The sequence below is a fragment of the Sus scrofa genome, chromosome 3 (genome assembly GCF_054392235.1).
Source record: "Sus scrofa isolate SSC_HxYL_T2T_F1_AM1 chromosome 3, Sscrofa_HxYL_maternal_Yorkshire_Landrace_v2.0, whole genome shotgun sequence".
Taxonomy (NCBI): domain Eukaryota; kingdom Metazoa; phylum Chordata; class Mammalia; order Artiodactyla; family Suidae; genus Sus; species Sus scrofa.
Window position 1 is genome coordinate 84,379,965 of NC_139385.1, and position 20,845 is coordinate 84,400,809.

The 20,845-nt window shown below is 42.5% G+C and overlaps 1 protein-coding gene across 2 annotated transcripts; it reads right to left on the reverse strand.

Annotated features, from left to right (window-relative positions):
• Positions 1-164: 164 nt before the first annotated feature.
• Positions 165-16,325, reverse strand: PCYOX1 (prenylcysteine oxidase 1). Of its 2 annotated transcripts, none has more exons than XM_003354779.5 (6): positions 16,176-16,325; positions 14,870-15,076; positions 13,706-13,880; positions 4,123-4,334; positions 3,612-3,764; positions 165-2,361 (listed from the first exon to the last, which is right to left on the reverse strand). In XM_003354779.5, the coding sequence occupies exons 1-6, from the start codon at positions 16,297-16,299 to the stop codon at positions 1,703-1,705; spliced, it is 1,530 nt and encodes a 509-aa protein (XP_003354827.2). In that variant the 5' UTR covers positions 16,300-16,325; the 3' UTR covers positions 165-1,702. The 2 variants fall into 2 exon arrangements, with proteins under 2 accessions (XP_003354827.2, XP_084875114.1); XM_085018988.1 differs by lacking the exon at positions 16,176-16,325 and adding an exon at positions 9,093-9,176.
• Between the last annotated feature and the right edge of the window lie 4,520 nt (positions 16,326-20,845).

Here is a 20,845-nt window from a genome sequence, read left to right on the forward strand (position 1 = left end):
TTTTTTCCAATAGAAATACTGCAGTACTGCACTATCCATGGTTGGTTGACTCCATGGATTCAGAACTGGCTAGAGGAACCACATATGCAGAGGGCTGGCTAGAGTTATATGCAGACTTTTGTTTAAGGCTCAACCATGTAGTATAACAAATAAAACACAGAAAGTAATAATGTCATTGTTTTATTTTGAACAGAAGTGAGGCACATTTTTGAATACAAGAGTAGAAATGTAATTTTGGAAAAAAACATTGCAATGATTGTGGTCTTTGTGGAGTAGAGGATAGTGATAATGCTGCCCATACATAATATATTCACCTCGTTCATAAATTTTGTGGTGCACAAATTTATATGAGAGCGAACAGGTGATCATATCATAGACCTAACTTTAAGGAACCTATCAGGCAAATGCTAAAGCTTATTTTTGTGGTCTGGTAAAATGCCTACAAGTTGTATTTTCTCTAGAAGTGTGGAGAACAGGGTATACAAACAATGTATACATGAGGTACTTGTAAAATAGAACAAAATGGATGGCAGAATGTTATTTCCTATTCCTAGGAAATGTTTACAGCAAAAGAGTAGCAGGAGAGATCAAATTAACTAGAGTTGACGTGAATACATTTTTATTCATTTTCCTCCAGTAGCTCTTTTTAAATTACCAACTTTGGCAAGCTCATGTTTTTTGCAACTATGTAGAGCTGAATTGTAGAAATCGTTCTGTAAATGTGGTTGCCTCTAGACTGTCAATACTTTTACTATCGATTAATACTAGAGTTTTCGAGAGAGAAAATGCTTTGCAATATGGATCTGCTTTGATAATGGATTGGGTTTCTTGGGATCTTTAAGGCACTGAAAACCCTTTGGAGACTTCATATACCCCCAAATCAGTGATTCTCAACCCAGGCTGCACATTAGGAAAAGCTACAAAAAGCTGAGTTCCTATCCTCAATCCATTAAATCAGAATTTCTGTTGTGGGGCTCTATCAGTATTTTATCAGCATTTTTAAAAGTTCCTCATATGAGGGTTTGAAAACGGAACGTCAATTTCCCTTAAATCAATAGTCTGCTTTTCATTTTACTTGAAATTTTTGTATGACATCTTAAGTTTATACTACTTAGACTTCTGAATTTCAGCCCTAATACAAATGGGAACAGAAGCAATCAAAAGAACATTCTGAAAATCAAGGCTTCAGGCCTGGGCTTATTTACTTTGAAAAATATAAAATTACTAAAGGCAGGTATAAGGTACCAGCTCCCATAGTTTTATCTGACTGCAGATCACATCCAGCTGTGAAGCACAAATGAACTAGCCCCAACAAAAAGATGTCTTCAAGTGCTCAGCTTATAATGCTCCAAGGTTTTAATCAAAACCCAAGGGCCCCAACCCAGACCTATTAAATCAGAATCTCCAGAGGAGCTACAGAATCCATGTTTAATAAACTTCAGATGATTCTTATGATCAGACAAGTTTGCAAAACACTGCTGATGGATATTAAAAAGGAGTTAAGAAATATTGGAGATGGAATAATTACGCCTTCACGCTTAATTAGAACCTTGCATTTTCTTATGTCTCACTGGGATTACTTTTGTTAATGATAATGGCAAAATATACTGATTCAAAATGATCTGCTCAGGTTATGTTCTTATTTTTGCCAGTGATATTCCACTTGGAACCAGGAGAGGGGGGAAAAAAAGATAACTGCATTTCATAGCTCAGTTTTAAGTTTCTCATATAAGTCCTCTTGATCAATCATGTGTGTATGTCCATTCCAGCGGTGATAGGCAAGAAGAGCAGCATTGTAACCTGCAACGGCACTCATTTCCATGGCACTTGCTGCAAACTCGATGCCGTTGAGGTAGTAAAGTTGATCGTGAAGTATGATGGAGGGGCATTTCTCTGGAGGCGTATAATGAGGGTATGCAAGCCATGACTGCTTCACAGCATAATCATAGGACACAAAGAGCTTTAAAATTTGTTCTTTAGTAAGAGGTCCTGCTGAAAAGACCTTCCAAACGTGTGCCCTCTCCACTTTTGGTTGAGGATTATTATTTTCTTCTACAGAGGACACAAGCCCAATGCTGTTAATGAACAAATCTGGATTATCAGTGGTTAAGATTGTACCGAGATCAAACTCATCTAAGGCTCTAGAGCTAAAGACAGTTGAATTCAATTGCCCCTTAATTAAAGTTGTCACTAAAGGTTCATAGTATTGATGGAATTCCTCAATTGGGGGATCAAAGTTAAGAAAAGTTATATTGGACATTTTTTGATTCAGTGGAGTGGCCACTAGGACGATGTCATAGAAGTCCGAATGGATCTCAGGTCCGGTTTGGTAGACCACTTCATACACCTTTGTAGGATTTCCTAGAGGAAATAAGGAACCATACATTTCTTAGTATTTCTAACATACAACACTTTATTAGCTTCTAAAAATAATTCTATACCTTCTTAACAGTTTCTCTATAAAGAAGTTTTATCTTTTTTCTTTTTTATGACCACACCTGTGGTATATAGAAGTTCTTAGGCCAGGGATCAAACCAGCGCCTCTACAGAGACAAGCCAGATCGTTAACCCACTGAACCACAGCAACAATTCCAAGATTGTTTGTTTTTGTCTTTTTAGGGCAGCACCCATGGCATATGGAGGTTCTAAGGGTCTAATCGGAGCTGTAGCCGCTGGCTTACACCACAGCTCACAGCAACGCCAAATCCTTAACCCACTGAGCAAGGCCAGGGATCAAACCTGCCACCTCACGGTTCCTAGTCCGATGGTTTCCACTGTGCCATGACAGGAACTCCCAAGATTGTTTTTTTAAAATCCAAGGAGTCATGCCACTATACTCAAGCACTTTTGTGAATACTTCTACATAACAACATATCCAATTTAAAATTCCATCATATGAATCAACTATACACTAATAAATTTTTTTTTTTTTTTTTTTTTTTTGCTTTTTAGGGCCACAAGGGCTATATATAGAAGTTTCTAGGCTAGGGGTTGAATCAAAACTGCAGCTGCCAGCCATAGCCACAGCAATGCCAGATCTGAGCCTTGTCTGTGGCCTATACTGCAGCTCACAGCAACACCAGATCCTTAACCCACTGAGTGAGGCCAGAGATCAAACTCACATCTTCATGGTTACTAGTCAGGTTCGTGACTGCTGAGTCATGATAGGACCTTTTTTTTTTTTTTTTTTTTTGTCTTTTCCATTTCTTGGGCCACTTTAGCGGCATATGGAGGTTCCCAGGCTAGGGGGTCTAATCGGAGCTGTAGCCGCCGGCCTACACCAAAGCCACAGCAACACCAGGTCCCAGTCGTGTCTGCAACCTACACCACAGCTCTCAGCAATGCTGGATCCTTAACCCACTGAGCAAGGCCAGGGATCAAACCCGCCACCTCATGGTTCCTAGTTGGATTTGTTAACCACTGAGCCACAACGGGAACTCCTATCCCAAAATTTTTAAAAAACACAATTTTTTAAAAAAGTGAAAAAATGAATAAATAAATAAAATTCCATCATTTGGAACTGAGAGAGATGGTGAAAGAAGTTTTTCCTCCCTGAGCAATTATCTTCTACAGGGGAAATGAGGAACAATACAATAGAAGTTCAAGCTCACCTGTCTGCTTGGTCCTCGTTTTCTCCTCTATGGACATTACTGAGCCTGATATAAGATTGCTTTTGGAAGCCTGGAGGAGCCGTGAGCAAACAAGTTTATTGCCGCCTTTTACTGCCCAAAGGCCAGGATCAGTACAGGACATTGACACGGCTCCTGTCAGCAGTAGGAAAAAAAAAGTTTTAATCCTGACTGGGTAATACAGAGGCCCTCTATCCACCCTCTGCCCATCCCCAATTAGCTGAGCCCTGCTCCAAATGTCTCTAGACATTGCCGAATGGCCCCAAGCAAAATCTCCCCCAGTAGAGAACCATTCAACTCATGAAAGCTAAAGACTCTGTTCTCATTAAAATGCACATCTACATACACACGATTTCACCAACATTTTTACTGTGTCTGAGGTTTCATAAAGAAAGGTAGTCTCCAAATCATAGACTAAAGGAAGAAGCCACCACAGTATCAGGTAAACCACCCTGTGAACTAATGTCCATAACTATTTCAAGCCCAGACTTACCCACAAAGCCATTGATGTTCATGGTTTGGCCATAATTGACCCTCATGACAGGCGTTATAATTTCATCTAGGAATTTCTCAGAGAAGCCTGCTTTCTGCAAGGTTTCAAGAAGTGATCGGTTAAATAATCCAAGGAAGTCGTCCCCTCCTAGGGAATGCAGTAACTTTTCTACACTACTGAAGGCATAGTCATGAGATTGGTAGCGGTAGATCCTTTTGAATAGAAGAGAAACAGCCATTAAACACTAAACAAGATTTTTAAAACACTAAACAAGATTTTTAAAAAGGGAAAAACAAACAAACAAACAAAAAGAAAAAAGGAAAAAAAAAAATCAGGAGTTCCCATCGTGGCTTAGCAGTGACAAATCCAACTCGTTATCCATGAGAACACAGGTCTGATCCCTGGCCTTGCTCAGTGGGTTAAGGATCCAGCATTGCCCTGAGCTGCAGTGTAGGTCACAGACATGGCTCAGATCCCAAGTTGCTGTGGCTGTGGTATAGGGTGGCAGCTACAGCTCTGATTCGACCCCTAGCCTGGGAACTTCCATGGCTAAAAAGACCAAAAAGAAAAAAAAAAAAAATCAAACAATATGGGGAGAAGGGTATACATAAAGAAGGAAAATAGCATCCTAAACAGCATCCTAAGACTCAAAAAGACTTAAACTGACTTTCATGTTTCCTTCTGACGAGTCCCCACCTATTCCTAGAGATGCACCTCAGTCACCACCTTCACCAGGTACCACAGAAGCTCCTGGCCCTCCGTCTCACTCTGCCTCCTCTGGAAGCCCACTGTTCTTTGCATACCCGCTTCTGCATTAATATGGTCACTAGGAGCACCTTTTTTGTTTGTTTGTTTTTGCTTTTTAGGGCTGCACACGCAGCATATGGAGGTTCCCAGGCTAGGGGTCAAATCAGAGCTGCAGCTGCTGGCCTACACCACAGCCACAGCAATCCCAGATCCTTATTAGCCCATTGAGCAAGGACAGGGATGGAACTCATATCCTCATAGATACTAGTTGGATTCATTACTGCTGAGCCACAGTGGGAACCCCCTGGGAGCACCTTTAAAGAAGTGGGTATATCTTGTTCTCATTCTTATCTTCCAGCACACTTAGACATATCTAAAATTAAATTTTACCTTTCCACTAGGCTTGATCCTCTCCTCCTAACCCCAGCCCAACCAAAACTAACGGTTCATTCCTAATATCCTACATGTCATCCTCAGTTCATTTAGTTTCAAATTTAAACATTTCATTTCTCCTTTCTGCTTCTCCCACCTAAGAAGAAAACCGTATTAATCTAATATCTCTCTTGTTACTTCATTCTCATCTCTCTGACCTTAAGTCAGGATTTATACTCAAATTACTAAAATGAATAACTTATTTGTTTACCTCTAGTTTTTCTTCTTTGAAACATTTATGAATCGCTCAGAAGCCCTAAAATACCCTTTTTAATTTGTCATTGATCTACTTACTCGAAAAACATCTTGCTTGTTACTCCACTAAATAAGGGTCTGACATTTCTTTTTTTTTTTAAGTCAGGGATTTTTAGAGCCAAACTCAAAATGTCTAACTCCTTTGCTCTAAGCACAGATAAAGAAACAAAGTAGAAGTTAAAGAACTTGTCTGAAAGTCACATGGCCAGGAGAGGGCTCAAGAGTCACATTTCCCCTCTGCCCCTGAATTACCCCTACCCCTGGCGCGCGCGCGCGCACACACACACACACACACACCTGAAGCTGAATCCACTCACTAGTCTCTAAACATGCTCTATATATTGCTCCCAAACATTTGCACTAACTTTTCTCTTTACCTGGAATACACTTCCCATTCCTAATCATGGAACAGCTAACTACACTTCCTTCAGAGCTTGAACCCCACTTCCTTTGCAAAATCTTGCCCAACTTTCTAATCTCCAGTGATGTCATCATCTCCAAAAGTCCCATAAAAGTTAGCACTCATGCTTCGCATTTAGATTCTGCTTTGTATTATTTATTTTTTAGAAAATATCACCTGATATTTCTCTGCACTTCATGGACTTGAAAAACTGTCCACATAAATTAGTTCATACAATAGTTCAATATGTATTTTTTCAGATTGCAAGTGATACAAAAAGGAGAAAGACATAGTTCCCTTCTCTCAAGGAACTTACAGTTAGGGACAGGTAATAAGGCACATGCATAGATAAGTATATGAAACAAAGGAAGAAATAAGTGCCAAAGAAAAATCTCTCTCAGTGATCAGAGGAGAAGAGTTTTTACATCAACTTTCTTCTCTCAAGCTGTAATTTTTTAAAAGTGACATTAAATGGATAATGTCATATCCATTTCAATATTGCCCCATTGTCTAACAATGTTGAATAAATTTTTGTGGGAAAATTCTCAGTGCCCAAACTGAGAAATTAAAATAACTCCTTCTAACCATATCATTTGGCTTCCAATCCCTAGGAAGTTGGAAAAAGTAGGATGAAAACACTGAGTTCTTAGGAAAATAATACATTGAATACTTCATACACTGATGGGTAATCTTTTGCTAATGATCAACATGGCACAGTAGCAGCCAATTACACAACTTATATATGATGTTATAAAGCAATTACTCCCTGCCTCCTCCCACTGAGCCCCAACCCCACTCAAGCAAGCCTCCTAAGTAAAGGTCTCCTCAAGGGTGATGTTTGACAATATACACCATATAAACACTGAGCGTTTACAACACTAGTTGCACTAAAATATATATTTACTAAAAAGATGTAGCAAGTAGTTTCTGGTAATCAGATTATTTATACAGCTTTTTTTTTTTTTTTTTTTTTTTTTTGCCTCACTCATGGCATATGTAAATTCCCAGGCTAGAGGTCAAATTGGAGCTACAGCTGCTGGCCTACACCACAGCCACAGCAACGGGAACTCCAATTTTTTTTTTTTTCCAAAGCTTTTTTAGGTTTTTTTGTCTTTATAGGGCCTAAGCTGCAACATATGGAAGTTCCCAGGCTAGGGGTTGAATGAGAGCTGCGGCTGCCTAGCTACACCACAGCCAGGTGGGATCCCAGCTGTGTCTGCGACCTACACCACAGCTCAAGGAAATGGCAGATCCTTAACCCACTGAGCAGGGCCAAGGATGGAACCCACATCCTCATGGATGCTAGTTGGGTCCGTTACCACTGAGCCACAACAAGAACTCCTACAGCCTTTTTTTTAAACTACATTTATATAACCTTTAACCATTTATTCACTCATTCATTTATTCATTCAATAAATATTTATGGAGCATCAGCTTATAGCCAGACACTGTTCTAGGTGCTGAGAGGATGCAGAGGTCAATAAAACATAGGGGGAAAAAAAAAAAAAAAAACTCTGCCCTAATGGATTAGGGGAAACAAGCAATATAAATAAATAAATGCAAGCAAATTACATAACAGTTTAAAAGATGATAATTATTAAGGAGGAAAGTAAATCAAAAGCAAGATTGGAAATGTTTGCAGATGACAGGGTTGCTACACTAAGTAAGATGGTCCAAAAAGTAATCAAGGAAAGCCTCATTGAGTAGATGACATGTGAGCAAACGCCTGAAGGTGAGGATGCAAGCAATGCCAGGTCCGAGCCATGTCTATGACCTACACCACAGATCACGGCAACGCCAGATCCTTAACCCACTGAGAGAGGCCAGAGATCAAACCCGCATCCTCATGGTTACTAGTCAGGTTCGTGGATGCCACTCGGGTTCGCTAACTACTGAGTCATGATAGGAACTCCAATGTTTTATTTTAATCGATTGATCGATTTTTCTTTTTTGGCTGCCCCTGCAGCAAATGAAAGTTCCCAGGTCAAGGATCAAATCTGAGATAGAGCTAAGACCTATGCCACAGTTGCAGCAACACCAGATCCTTAGCCCACCGCACTGGTCCAGGGATTGAACCGGTGCCTCCACAGAGACAAGCCAGACCATTAACCCACTGTGCCACAACAGGAACTCCTATATCTTGGCTTGCAAATGGCCACCTTCTTGCTGTGTCCCTAGTCTTTCCTCTATGTGTATGCATGCCTGTTGCCTCTTCTGTGTGTTCCAATCTACTCTTCTGATAAGGGCAATAGTCATACTGGATAGGACTCAGTCTAAAAGCCTCATTTTAATTTAATTACCTTATTAAAACCCAATCTCAGAGTTCCCACTAGTGGAGCAGCAGGCTAAAGATCTGGCATTGTCTCTGTGGCAACACCAGTTCAATCCCCAGCCAGGGAACTTCTACATGCCATGGGTGTGGCCAAAAGAGGAAAAATAAAACAAAAAAACCCTATCTGCAAATAGTCACATTCTGAAATACAGGCTTCTTAGGGCTTCAACATATAAAAGGGGGGCACACAATTCTGCCCATAACAGGAAATTTAAAAAACAATGAATAGGGAATTAATTCCCTTTTGGCTCAGTGAGTTAAGGATACAGTGTTGTCACTGCTGATATGCGGGTTCAATCCCTGGCAGAGGAACTTCCACATTATGCAGGCAAAGCCAGAAATAATAATAATAATAATGAATGGAATCATCTACATCCTATCAGGTCTCCCAAGCCATGGTACAGATTTTGGCTGTTACTCTGCATGAAATAGAGAGCCACTGAAAGTGTTTGAGCAGAGAAGTAATGTGATGACTCTTAGACTTTAAAAAAACTACCTTGGGAGTTCCCGTCGTGGCGCAGTGGTTAACGAATCCGACTAGGAACCATGAGGTTGCGGGTTCGGTCCCTGCCCTTGCTCAGTGGGTTAACGATCCGGCGTTGCCGTGAGCTGTGGTGTAGGTTGCAGACGCGGCTCGGATCCTGCGTTGCTGTGCCTCTGGCGTAGGCCGGTGGCCACAGCTCCGATTCAACCCCTAGCCTGGGAACCTCCATATGCCGCGGGAGCGGCCCAAAGAAATAGCAACAACAACAACAACAAAAGACAAAAAAAAGACAAAAAGACAAAAAAAAAAAAAAAAACTACCTTGGCTGCTATGCTGAAAACGGACTGTGGTGGCACAAAGGCAAAAGCTGGGGGATGAATGAGGAGTGCAATAATTTCCTCTTGCTGCTGTAACAAATTACCACATACTTACTGGCTTAAAACAACACAAATTTATTATTATCGTTATTATGATTCTACAGGTTAGATAGCCAAAGTCAGTCTCACTGGGGTAAAGTCAAAATGTCAGCAAGGCTGCTTCTTTCTGGAAGCTCTAAGGGAAGAATCCATTTTCTTGCCCTTTTTTTTTTTTGTCTTTTTGCCTTTTCTAGGGCCACTTCCTGCAGCATATGGAGGTGCCCAGGCTAGGGGTTTAATTGGAGCTGTAGCTGCCAAGCCTACACCAGAGCCACAGCAACGTGGGATCGAGCTGCATCTGCAACCTACACCACAGCTCATGGCAACACTGGATCCTTAACCCACTGAGCAAGGCCAGGGATCCAACCCGCAACCTCATGGTTCCTAGTCAGATTTGTTAACCACTGTGCCACGACGGGGACGCCAGGAGTAACTTTTTTTGTTTTAGGGAAAAGAGGGTGTTATAAAGCCTTTTTTGTTTGTTTGTTTTGTTTTTTGGTTTTTGTTTGTTTTTTTGTTTTTTTGTTTTTTTTTTTTTTTTTTGGTTTTTTAGGGCTGCCCCCATGGCATATAGAAGTTTCCAGGCTAGGGGTTGAATCGGAGCTGTAGCTACCAGCCTATGCCACAGCCACAGCAATGCAAGATCCAAGCCATGTCTGCAACCTACACCACAGCTCAGGGCAATACCAGATCCTTAACCCACTGAGCAGGGCCAGGGATTGAACCTGAGTCCTCATGGAACCTGAATCCTCATGGTTACTAGTTGGGTTCATTTCCACTGAGCCACAAAGGGAACGCACCCCAAAAAGTTTCTACAGGAGATCACACAAGTCACTTTCCAAAGAAGACAACTGGATCCGTCATACAGATCCAAAAAAAGGGAGACAAGATGTTGAGCAAGGGCCAGAGATTGAACCATTAGATTTCTTACACCATTCAAAGAAAGAAAAAAACTCAGGAATATTTTCCAGTTGTGCATTTTAACCTAGTGGTTCTCAACTCTGACTATAGGTAAGATTTACTTGAGGTGACCATAATAATACCCAGATTCCTACTCCAAAATTTTCTAGGGGTAGAACATAGATAGCATCCTTATTTTTAAAAGATCCCCATGTGAATATAATGGGCAGCCAGGGTTGAGAACTTCTGCTTTACTGAAATCTAGGGGAATTCACTGTTCCAGATTCCTCTTGGACAACCTCTGTAGGTCTCCCAACCCTGGTTTTTGGGACATCAGTGATATTGCAACTATTTAGCAACTGGTACAGCATTAAAAAGAAAGTAGACTGACTATAGCACTGGAACTGAGTCAAGACTCCCACTGGGGTCAGAAGAGGAGATTCCTGGGGAAGAGAAAACATGCAGGCAGCTTTTTCACAATTCTAGCAATACTTCACTACTTAAGCAACTGGTAATATGCTGGCTCAATATCTGCCCTTTCTCCAACTATCTCATAGGGTATGATAAAATTATCAAAATAAGATAGGCCTATTTTTTTTTTTTTGCCTATTCTTAATTTATTGAAAGAAATAGAAATGTATGATGCATGGGCCTTTAAACAACATAAAGGACAGTGCTATATAATCCAGTATCAAAGATACACTGGAAGGGAAAGTAATTCCATAAAGTTTGGGCATTGTTTGTTTTTTTGGGTTTTTTGGTTTGTTTGTTTTTTGTCTTTTTTTGTCCCACGACATATGGAAGTTCCCAGGCTGGGGGTTGAATTGGAGCTGGAGCTGTCTGCCTACACCACAGCTCATGGTAACGCTGGATCCTCAACCCACTGAGCGAGGTCAGGGATCGAACCCGAGTCCTCATGGATGCTAGTCGGGTTTGTTAACCACTGAGCCACGACGGGAACTCCTGGGCATTGTTTTCCAAAATCAAAAATAGTATAATCTCTGTATCTCCTCACTGGGTCTTTTTCACAGTTCTGTAATACCCTGGATTCACTTCAAAAGTGATTTCTTAATTTCTCAAAGGGCAATTCTCTACATGTCCAAAAAACTGATACACACAGGCAGGGCTGCATCTGATGCTATGGGAACTTGATTTTCCTGTTAAGCATGTGGCAACATGCCATCTTCTTTTAAAATGTGACTGAATGTCTCTACACAAATTCTTTTTTTAAAAAAATAAAGGGGAGAGTGTATATGAGCATTTTATTTATTTATTTATTTTGTCTTTTTAAGGCCACACCCATAGCAAATGGAGGTTCCCAGGCTAGGGGTCCCATAGGAGCTACAGCTGCCCGCCTATACCACAGCAACGCCAGATCCAAGCTGTATCTGCAACCTACACCACAGCTCATGGCAACGCCGGATCCTTAACCCACAGAGCACGGCGAGGGATCCAACCTGCAACCTCATGGTTCCTAGTCGGATTTGTTTTCGCTGTGCCACAACAAGAACTCCCACAAATTCTATTTATTTTCTTAGTTAACTGCTTGTCTCTCTACTAGAATATATATCCCTTAAAGGCAGGGACATGTCCTAGGTCCCACATTTTTAGGATACTGCCTGGCACATAATAAGTACTCAGTATTTGGTGGAGTTCCTGTCGTGGCTCGGTGGTTAACGAATCCGACTAGAAACCATGGGGTAGCGGGTTCGATCCCTGGCCTTGCTCAGTGGGTTAAGGATCCGGCATTGCCATGAGCTGTGGTGTAGGTTGCAGACAGCTCGGATCCCACATTGCTGTGACTATGGCGTAGGCCGGCAGCTATAGCTCCAATTAGACCCCTAGCCTGGGAACTTCCATATGCTGTGGGAGCAGCCCTAGAAAAGGCAAAAAGACAAAAAAAACAAAAAAACAAAAAAAAAACTCAGTATTTGGTGAATTAATAAATAAATGAATGACTTTTTTAAAACAAGCTGAACTTAACGTATCCACTGGAAAGGTGTTCAAGGAATTGACGTCAGAATGATTTTTAGAAAGAAAGAAATCCCTAACTACTATAAGTTACAGAAACTAGAGTATATTTGTTCTGCTCAACTCTTACATTTGTTCTGGTCAATACTTGGTCATATGATATGTAATTTTACCTTTTTAGCAATTATTTTATTACTTTGGAACAGCCATAGAAATGAAATATTATTGGCATTTACAAGCTGAATGAATTTCTCCAACATCTAAAACTGTAAACCAGCATAAAAATTAGCACATGCCAACAGCCTTAAAAAAATTAGGTTTTATCTTCCAAAGTTAGACTCATTATTTTGTTATTTTTCCTACTTACCAAAGCAATGCGCATTCATACACATAAAAAATGTTGAAATAGGAGTTCCCGTCGTGGCGCAGTGGTTAACGAATCCGACTAGGAACCATGAGGTTGCGGGTTCGGTCCCTGCCCTTGCTCAGTGGGTTAACGATCCGGCGCTGCCGTGAGCTGTGGTGTAGGTTGCAGACGCGGCTCGGATCCTGCGTTGCTGTGCCTCTGGCGTAGGCCGGTGGCCACAGCTCCGATTCAACCCCTAGCCTGGGAACCTCCATATGCCGCGGGAGCGGCCCAAGAAATAGCAACAACAACAACAACAACAACAACAAAATGTTGAAATATAGAAAAATACAAAGACGGAAAAGAGGCACCTGTATTCTCGCTACCCAGGACAGTACTGGAATTTAATATCTTAAATTCTTGGGGCACAGAACTGATATGCTATTTCAGGCTGCTGGCTCACTGAAACAACATGTCACAGTTAAATAAAGCTCATTTAAGTTTTCTGACCCTTTCTACAAGCTCCTGTACACTTCACTTTATTCATCTACACACAAAACTAACACACATAAGAGATTAAGGGTGAGGACTTTGGAGCCAGACTGCCTGGGTAGGAACTCCAGCTCCACCACTTACTAGGTGGGTGTATCTGTACAGATGAAAACTCTCTATGCCTCCACCTTCCACATCTATAAAAAGAAGCTAATAACAGTACCCACCTCAGAGAGCTGTCATGAGACTTCAAGAAGTTAATATCTGTAGAGCCATGAAAAGTGTCTGGCAACACTAAATAAGCATTTGCACAATATGTCTTCAGAAGCAAAAATTAACTACCCTTTCAATTTCCGAGTGGATAAATGGTCTACATATTTTAAACAAAACAGGAGTTCCCGTCGTGGCGAAGTGGTTAACGAATCCGACTAGGAACCATGAGGTTGCGGGTTCGGTCCCTGCCCTTGCTCAGTGGGTTAATGATCTGGCGTTGCCGTGAGCTGTGGTGTAGGTTGCAGATGCGGCTTGGATCCTGCGTTGCTGTGGCTCTGGCGTAGGCCGGTGGCTACAGCTCCCATTCAACCCCTAGCCTGGGAACCGCCATATGCCGCTGGAGCAGCCCAAGAAATAGCTAAAAAGACAAAAAAAAAAAAAAAAAAAAAAAAAAAGCCATGGAACAAAACATTTTGCCTAATGATCTTACAAACAGGCCTTATGGTTAGAGATAGAGAACTGTTCCAAGAAAACTACAATTCCTAAAGATCATCTAATCAAAGGTCTTAGGTTAAATGGAAGAGAAAAAAATTACCTCATGAACTTGTCTAATATATCCTCTACCCACATGTGCATTCGGAGGGACTGAAATCCATAGTACCAAATCAGTTTAATCATGTTAATTATAAACCAGCTGCTCTCCTCATACACCAGAGTCTCTCCATTATACACCCCCACTAGGCCACTAGGGCTTTGAACAGCAGAGAGACCTGCAAAAACAAAGAAAGGGTAGCTAAGTCAGTGGTTTCTGTGCTGATCAAATGAAAGAAGGTAATCGGAAGCTGTTGGGAACACTCTAAAGGGAATGAATCCTGGCTTCCTCCAGTTCTCAGGAGGCACCTTACAGGGACTCTATCTTTAGAACAGTATGTGCTACACTAGACACTCACCACGCTGTCCAAAAGCAGCTTCTCTGAAAGATGGGTTGGATGGTCATGCAGACACTTCAAAATTAGACTGGCTATATTGAATCTCAAAGGACTAAAACGTCAAAAGACAAAGTCACAGTACTAGCTGAATTCAACTTAAAAACAGAAATGTCAGACAGTCATCTTTGCAGGATAAACTGCTCCCAGTACACTCTTGCCCTCATGGAGCTCAGGAAGCATCCACAGGAACCATGGAAAGCAGCTAAGGAAAAGGAGGCAGCCCCATTCCTATGCAAATCCTACTTTGTGTAACTAGATATTTCGGCTAAGTGGAAAGAGGCCAAAATTACACAATATTCCCTGAGCAAGGATCCTGCAGAGGCCTGCCAGACTTCCCCTGCGATCTATCCAACACTTCTGCTGGTAGGGACATGGTCAGATGTCCCAAGTTCTAGGCACATGTGCATGACCTTAGATATTTCAACTCTCATTTCCCCAGCTGTAAAATGAGCATACTAGGTTTTCTCCTAACTCAAACTATTCTTTGATTCTTTAACATGAACCCAGAGATTTAAAAACCAGCAACAGCAACCATCCCCACCCTGTGCCCCATGGCTGTAATTCCAGATACCTGAAGATACAGATAACTAGTGTCCCATTACAGAACAGCTCCTAAGGCAGGACAAATTGCTAGCAGAAAAGTGAGCAAAATAGTTTTACCAGCTTCTCTATAAAAGACAATTAACAAGGCAGAAAAGTTTCAGATCCCTATCTAATAACAACATCCATGGATGTTGAAGTCTGCTTAGCTCTAAGAAGAAATCACATACCCAGGTCCTTGACAAAACGCTTCATGTGCAGATTTAAAGGATGGATGATAGAACCTCCTGACTCATATTCTTGCCCCTGCATAGTCAGGGTCGCCAAACGGCCGCCCACCTCTCCTTTTTCAAAAACATCAATCTTCACATCTTTCCCAAATTTCTGCCGCAGATAATAGGCTGCTGAAGTGCCACCAATTCCAGCTCCAATGACCGCTAGAGGGGGAAAAAAGAAACAGTTTTTTCCCTCTTATCAGCTTTGTAGGTTTCGTTTTTTGAAAGACTGTTAACAGACGTTACTTTAGGCTATTAACAACTTAGGGAAGCCTGGGGACAGGGAGGCAAGTGACAGCTGCTGTGAAGATAGAACTCTGAATCTGGACAGTCACTGCCTCCAGGCAAAAGTGATAATAGATAAACTTACAAACTGACACTAATTTTTTTCCCCCAATGCCCCAAGATTCTCACAGTTCTTTGCGGAGGCACCAAGTGGCCCGCACACCATTCTTTGTGACCAATACATGGGAACAGAGGAGGTGGGGCCCTTCCAGCACGCATTTTAAATAAAGTGGCCGCCATTTTTGCCTACATTTGCTCTGTCTCGTTAATGTGAACAGGTTAATGATCCCAAAGAACACAGCTTTAAGGGGAATTTAAAAAGCAAAGCAAAAGAAAACAGAGCAAAACACCAAAAAGACTGAAACTAAGAGTGAATGCTTCGGCTGTGTAGTCGTTCTAGGCAGAAAACTGTGCAAGCCAGTGGCCTCTGCGAGCAGGCAAACTTCAGCGGAGCAGCCGGGCCGGGCTGGGGAATGGGTAGAGCTGCGGGGCGGGGCGGCGAGGGCGCCGAAGCCCATCAAGGGAAGGAGACGCGGTCAGCGCGGTCAGGTTGTTTGCACTGCTCGGTGTGCTGTGCCCTCGTGGGCCTCTCAACTGCAGAGCGGAAGCGGCCTGTCGCTCCCGGACCAACCAGGGGACTGTCCTCCCGCAACTGCAGCAAGAGAAGTCGGCAGGAGGGGCCTCAGCCTCCTCGGAGCCCCAGGCCTCCGAGACAGGGGCCGCAGGGACGCTTGGCTCCCGCTCCCCGGCCCAGGTCTACCCCTCTACAGCCAACTCCTCAAATGGAGATGTCTTCACCCTCGGGAAAGCGCGGTCCCTGGGGCGCGAGCCGGAATGGGCTCCGCTTGCGCGGAGGGCTCATTCGGCGCTGCTCGGCGGGTGTCACAGGTGCCGGGCCTAGTGTATCAGCCTGCCGCCGCCAGGCACCGGGCTTATTCCCGCCACCTCCGCCCTGCGCTGCCTCCTTCTCGCCTACCGATCTTCTCTGGCGGGGACCGCGGCGCGGCGCTCCCGGGGCACCCCCAGCTGCACAGAAGTAGCAGCCCCAGCCACAGCCCGAAAGTCAAGAAGCAGGGGAGCCCGCCAGCGAGGGGCTTCATGGTTCTCCCAGTGCTGCAGTCGTACTAGAGCGCCCGGCGGTCCGCCCGCATTTGAGCCTGCGCTCTCCGCTCGCCCCGCCCCCTAGCTGGCCTCGCCCCTCCAAGCCCCGCCCAGGCCCGTCCCCAGCTCAGGCACCTGATACTCCAAGGCCACCCTTCCTCCAGAAGCTACAACGCAATCCTCTCGGTCCCCCAAGTCCTCCTTGCACCTCTGAAGCCCAGGCTGCTTCAGGGAGTTGCCAAAGGCCCCAGAGGAGGCTCACCCCAGCTTTTAATTTCATCAATACTGCCCTCTTCTGTTGATTCAATCGCTCAGGCTCAAAGAATGCACACAGCAAACCACTGTTAGAAACGGACAAGGGTGCCCCAAATACTTACTGAGTGATCACCGTGTTCACTATGTTCGAGATTTGTTGGGTACAAGATGACTGGGTAAAGGGTGCTAGGTGAAAGGGAAAATGACAGAGACCAGGGATGGGGTGGTCCAAACTGAAGGAAGTGGAAAAATAGTAACAGATATAAACGAAAGTCGTGTGTGTACTCGTATCATACGGAACATTAGGCAAACATTTAAAAGAATGCAGGCTTTGTATCTATTGTCCCAGTATTGTTCGGTCATAAAAGCTGTTGAGAAAGTGATGGGTGTCATATGATACTATTTCTGTAATTAAAATATCCCACCCAGGGAGTTCGCATTGTGGCTCAGCAGGTTAGGAACCTGACTAGTATCCATGAAGACTCAGATTTGATTCCTGGCCCCACTCAATGAGTTAAGGATCCAGCGTTGCTCTGAACTGTGCTGTACGTCACAGATGTGGCTCAGATCTGGCCAGGCTGTGGCTGTGGCTGTTGCTGGCAGCTGCAGCTTAGATTTGCCCCTTGCCTGGGAACTTCCATATGCTCTAAATGTGGCCCTTAAAATACATATCTATATCTATATCTACATATATCACACCCAATCAAAAAGGGGGGGGAGAAAAACTAGTACGTGAATGTGAAGAACAGTATATGGATGGAAGGAAAATAAGTTAAATAAAAAGAAAGTTTAAACTACTGCAAAATAAAGGATTTACTTAGTGGACAATTATTTATTGAGCTCCTTCCACGTGGCAGGCAATGTTATTATAGGTACTTGAGAAAAACCAGTGAACAAAACAATTTTTAAAATATTTATCCTAATGACGTATACATTCTAGTGAAGGGAAACAAATGACAATTAGAATAAGTAAGCAAATGACATAATATAGAGTGGAGGAAAAAAAAGTGGAGAATGGCTTGCAATTTTAAATAGGATAGTCAGATCAGGCCTCACTGAGCAGGATGGCACTTGAACAAAAGTTTGCAATAATTGAGAGAGTGGACCAGGTGAATATTTGGAGAAAGAGCTTTCTAAAAAAGGAAAATGCCTGGCATATATGAGGAAAAGCAAGGAGGCCAGTGGAGCACAGCAAGAAAGAGGGAATGGAGGTGTTAATGGAACGAGATGCAAGTCATACAAGAAATAAACACTTATGTAAGAACATAAAAATATGAATATTGTCTCCTTTTTCTACAAATTACAAAGAAAGAACTAAATTGTGTGTCTTTTCACAATAGCTAAGTATATTAAGCCTAAAAGGCTTTCAATAAATATGTTGCTTAATTAGAATTTACCATGTCAGTGACCCTGACAAAAGTGTCATAGGTGGAAACTTTCATTTCCGCTTCTGAAACATTAGGAAGGATTTTGCTGAAAGGAAAAATCCTTTGCTGAAGAGACTTTATACTAAGTGGACGGGGACTGAAGGCTTTCTCATTCTGCACTCTTGCCTCTTCAAAAGAATACTATCACTGAAAGTCAAAAGGGCCTTTTTTTTTTTTTTTTTTTTTTTTTTGTCTTTTTGTTGTTGTTGTTGTTGCTATTTCTTGGGCCGCTCCCGCGGCATATGGAGGTTCCCAGGCTAGGGGTCGAATTGGAGCTGTAGCCACCGGCCTACGCCAGAGCCACAGCAACGCGGGATCGTTAACCCACTGAGCAAGGGCAGGGACCGAACCCGCAACCTCATGGTTCCTAGTCGGATTCGTTAACCACTGCGCCACGACGGGAACTCCAAAAGGGCCTTTATTAATCATTGAGGGGAAATGTTGCCATCTATGTGAAGTGTAGTAATAAAGTAATATAAGAAACATTTATTCAGGAGTTCCCGTTTAGTTTAATTAAGAAATCTCGTGTTTAGAAATCTACTCTATAGAATAAAAGAATCAGTTATAGGAGTGCCCAGTGTGGCACAACAGGATACTGTGGCCTGAATCTGATCCCTGGCTGGGAATTCCACATGCCATAGGGCAGCAAAAAAGGAAAAAAAAAATCAGTTATAAGGATATATATACCAGGATGTTTGCTGCAATATTGTTTGAAGTAGGGGGAAAAAATTAGGTGTGCAAATCTAGCAAAGGTAAAGGAAGAAACTGACTGGAACACAAAATATTGGGGAATTTAATACCACACTCATATTCTTAGCCAGATTGACCAGACAGATAATTAATAAGGAAAAACTGGTCTTAAACAACATACTAGGCAGCTGGTCTTAGCAGAAATATAAAGAAAATTCTATTCAAGACCACAGGATACAATTTCTTTTCAAGTGCACATGGAACAGTCTCCAAGGTAGATCACAGGATGGCCAAAAAACAAGTCTCAGTACATTTTACAAGACTGTAGTCAAGGAGTTCCCATCGTGGTTCAGTGGTTAACAAATCCGACTAGGAACCATGAGGTTGTCAGGTCGATCCCTGACCACACTCAGTGGGTTAAGGATCCGGCGTTGCTGCGTTGCTGTGGCTCTGGCGTAGGCCAGCAGCTACAGCTCCGATTAGACCCCTAGCCTGAGAACCTCCATATGCCGCAGGTGTGGCCCTAGAAAAGGAAGAAAGACAATACATAAACAAATAAATAAAAGACCAAAATCGTATTAAACATCTTTTCTGACTGCAACACTATGAGACTAGAACTCAACTACAAGGGGAAAAAACTGCAAAAAAGACTACATGGAGACTAAACAACTGATGGGTCACTGAAGAAATCAAAGGACAAATCAAAAAAATATCTGGATACAAGTGAAAAAACAAAAACACAGTGATCCAAAAGCTATAGGACATAGCAGAAGCAGTTGTAAGAGGTAAGCTTATTTATTAACCACTGAGCCACAAGAGAACTCCTGTAAGAGGTAAATTTATAGCAATAGAAGCCTACCTCAGGAAATAAGAAAAATCTCTAATAAACAACCTAAAATTACACCTAAGGGAACTAGTAAAAAGACAAACAAATCCAAAGTTAGTAGAAGGAAACAATCATAAATAACAGAGCAAGAGGAATTCCCTTCGTGGCTCAGTGGTTAACAAATCCGACTAGGAACCATGAGGTTGAGGGTTCGATCCCTGGCCTTGCTCAAAGATCTGGTGTTGCCATGAGCTATGGTGTAGGTTGCAGACGCGGCTGGGATCCCGCGTTGCTGTGGCTCTGTGGCTACGGCTCCAGTTAGACCCCCTAGCCTGGGAACCTCTATATGCCTCGGGAGCAGCCCAAGAAAAGGCAAAAAGACAAAAAATAATAATAATAATAATAATAATAATAAAATAACAGAGAAAGATTAATTAAATAGAAACTAAAAAAAAGTAGAAAATACTAGTGAAATTAAGTGCTGGTTCTTTGAAAAGATAAAATTGATAAATCTTGAGCCAGACTCATCAAGGAAAAAAAAGAGAGAGCCCTAAGAAATAAAATCAGAACTGAAAACGGAGCAGTCACAACGAACACCACACAGATACAAAGGATCATAAGGAGTACTATGAACAATTACACTCCAATTAAAAGGACAACCTAGAAGAAATGGACAAATTCCTAGGAATGTGCAATATCCCAAGATGGAGATAGAACAAAATAGAAAGTGTCAACAAACCAATACCATTAATGAAACTGAATCATTAATAGAAAAAAATCCCAACAAACAAAAGCCCAGGACCAGATAACTTCACAGGTGAATTCCACCAAATAGTTAGAGAACAGTTAATACCTAAACTTCTCAGAAGTTCCCGTCGTGGCTCAGTGGTTAAGGAATCTGACTAGGAACCATGAGGTTGTGGGTTCGATCCCTGGCCTTGCCCAGTGGGTTGGGGATCTGGCGTTGCCGTGAGCTAGGGTGTAGGCTGCAGACAGAGCTCAGATCCCGCGTTGCTGTGGCTCTGGTGTAGGCCGGTGGCTACGGCTCCAGTTACACCCCTAGCCTGGGAACCTCCACGTGCTGAGGGAGCGGCCCTAGAAAAGGCAAAAAGACCAAAAAAAAGCAACAACAACAACAACAAAAAACCCCTAAACTTCTCAAACTGTTCCCAAAAACTGCAGTGGGAGGAGCGCTTCCAAACTCATTCTGCAAAGCCAGCATCACCTTGAAAACAAACCAAAGATATCACACACAAAGAAATTACAAGCTAATGTCACTTATGAACACAGAGGAGAAATGCTCAACAAAATATTAGCAAACTTAATTCAACAATTATATGATTAAAG

Bases quoted from the DNA above. Each gene is read 5' to 3' on its own strand.
- PCYOX1 (XM_003354779.5), bottom strand. From the start codon at position 16,299: ATGAAGCCCCTCGCTGGCGGGCTCCCCTGCTTCTTGACTTTCGGGCTG. The intron at 4,335-13,705 runs GTAATTTTTTTC...TCTATTCAAAAG, and splicing joins ATATTAGACAAGTTCATGAG to GATCTACCGCTACCAATCTC. The intron at 2,362-3,611 runs GTGAGCTTGAAC...TATTTCCTCTAG, and splicing joins AACGAGGACCAAGCAGACAG to GAAATCCTACAAAGGTGTAT.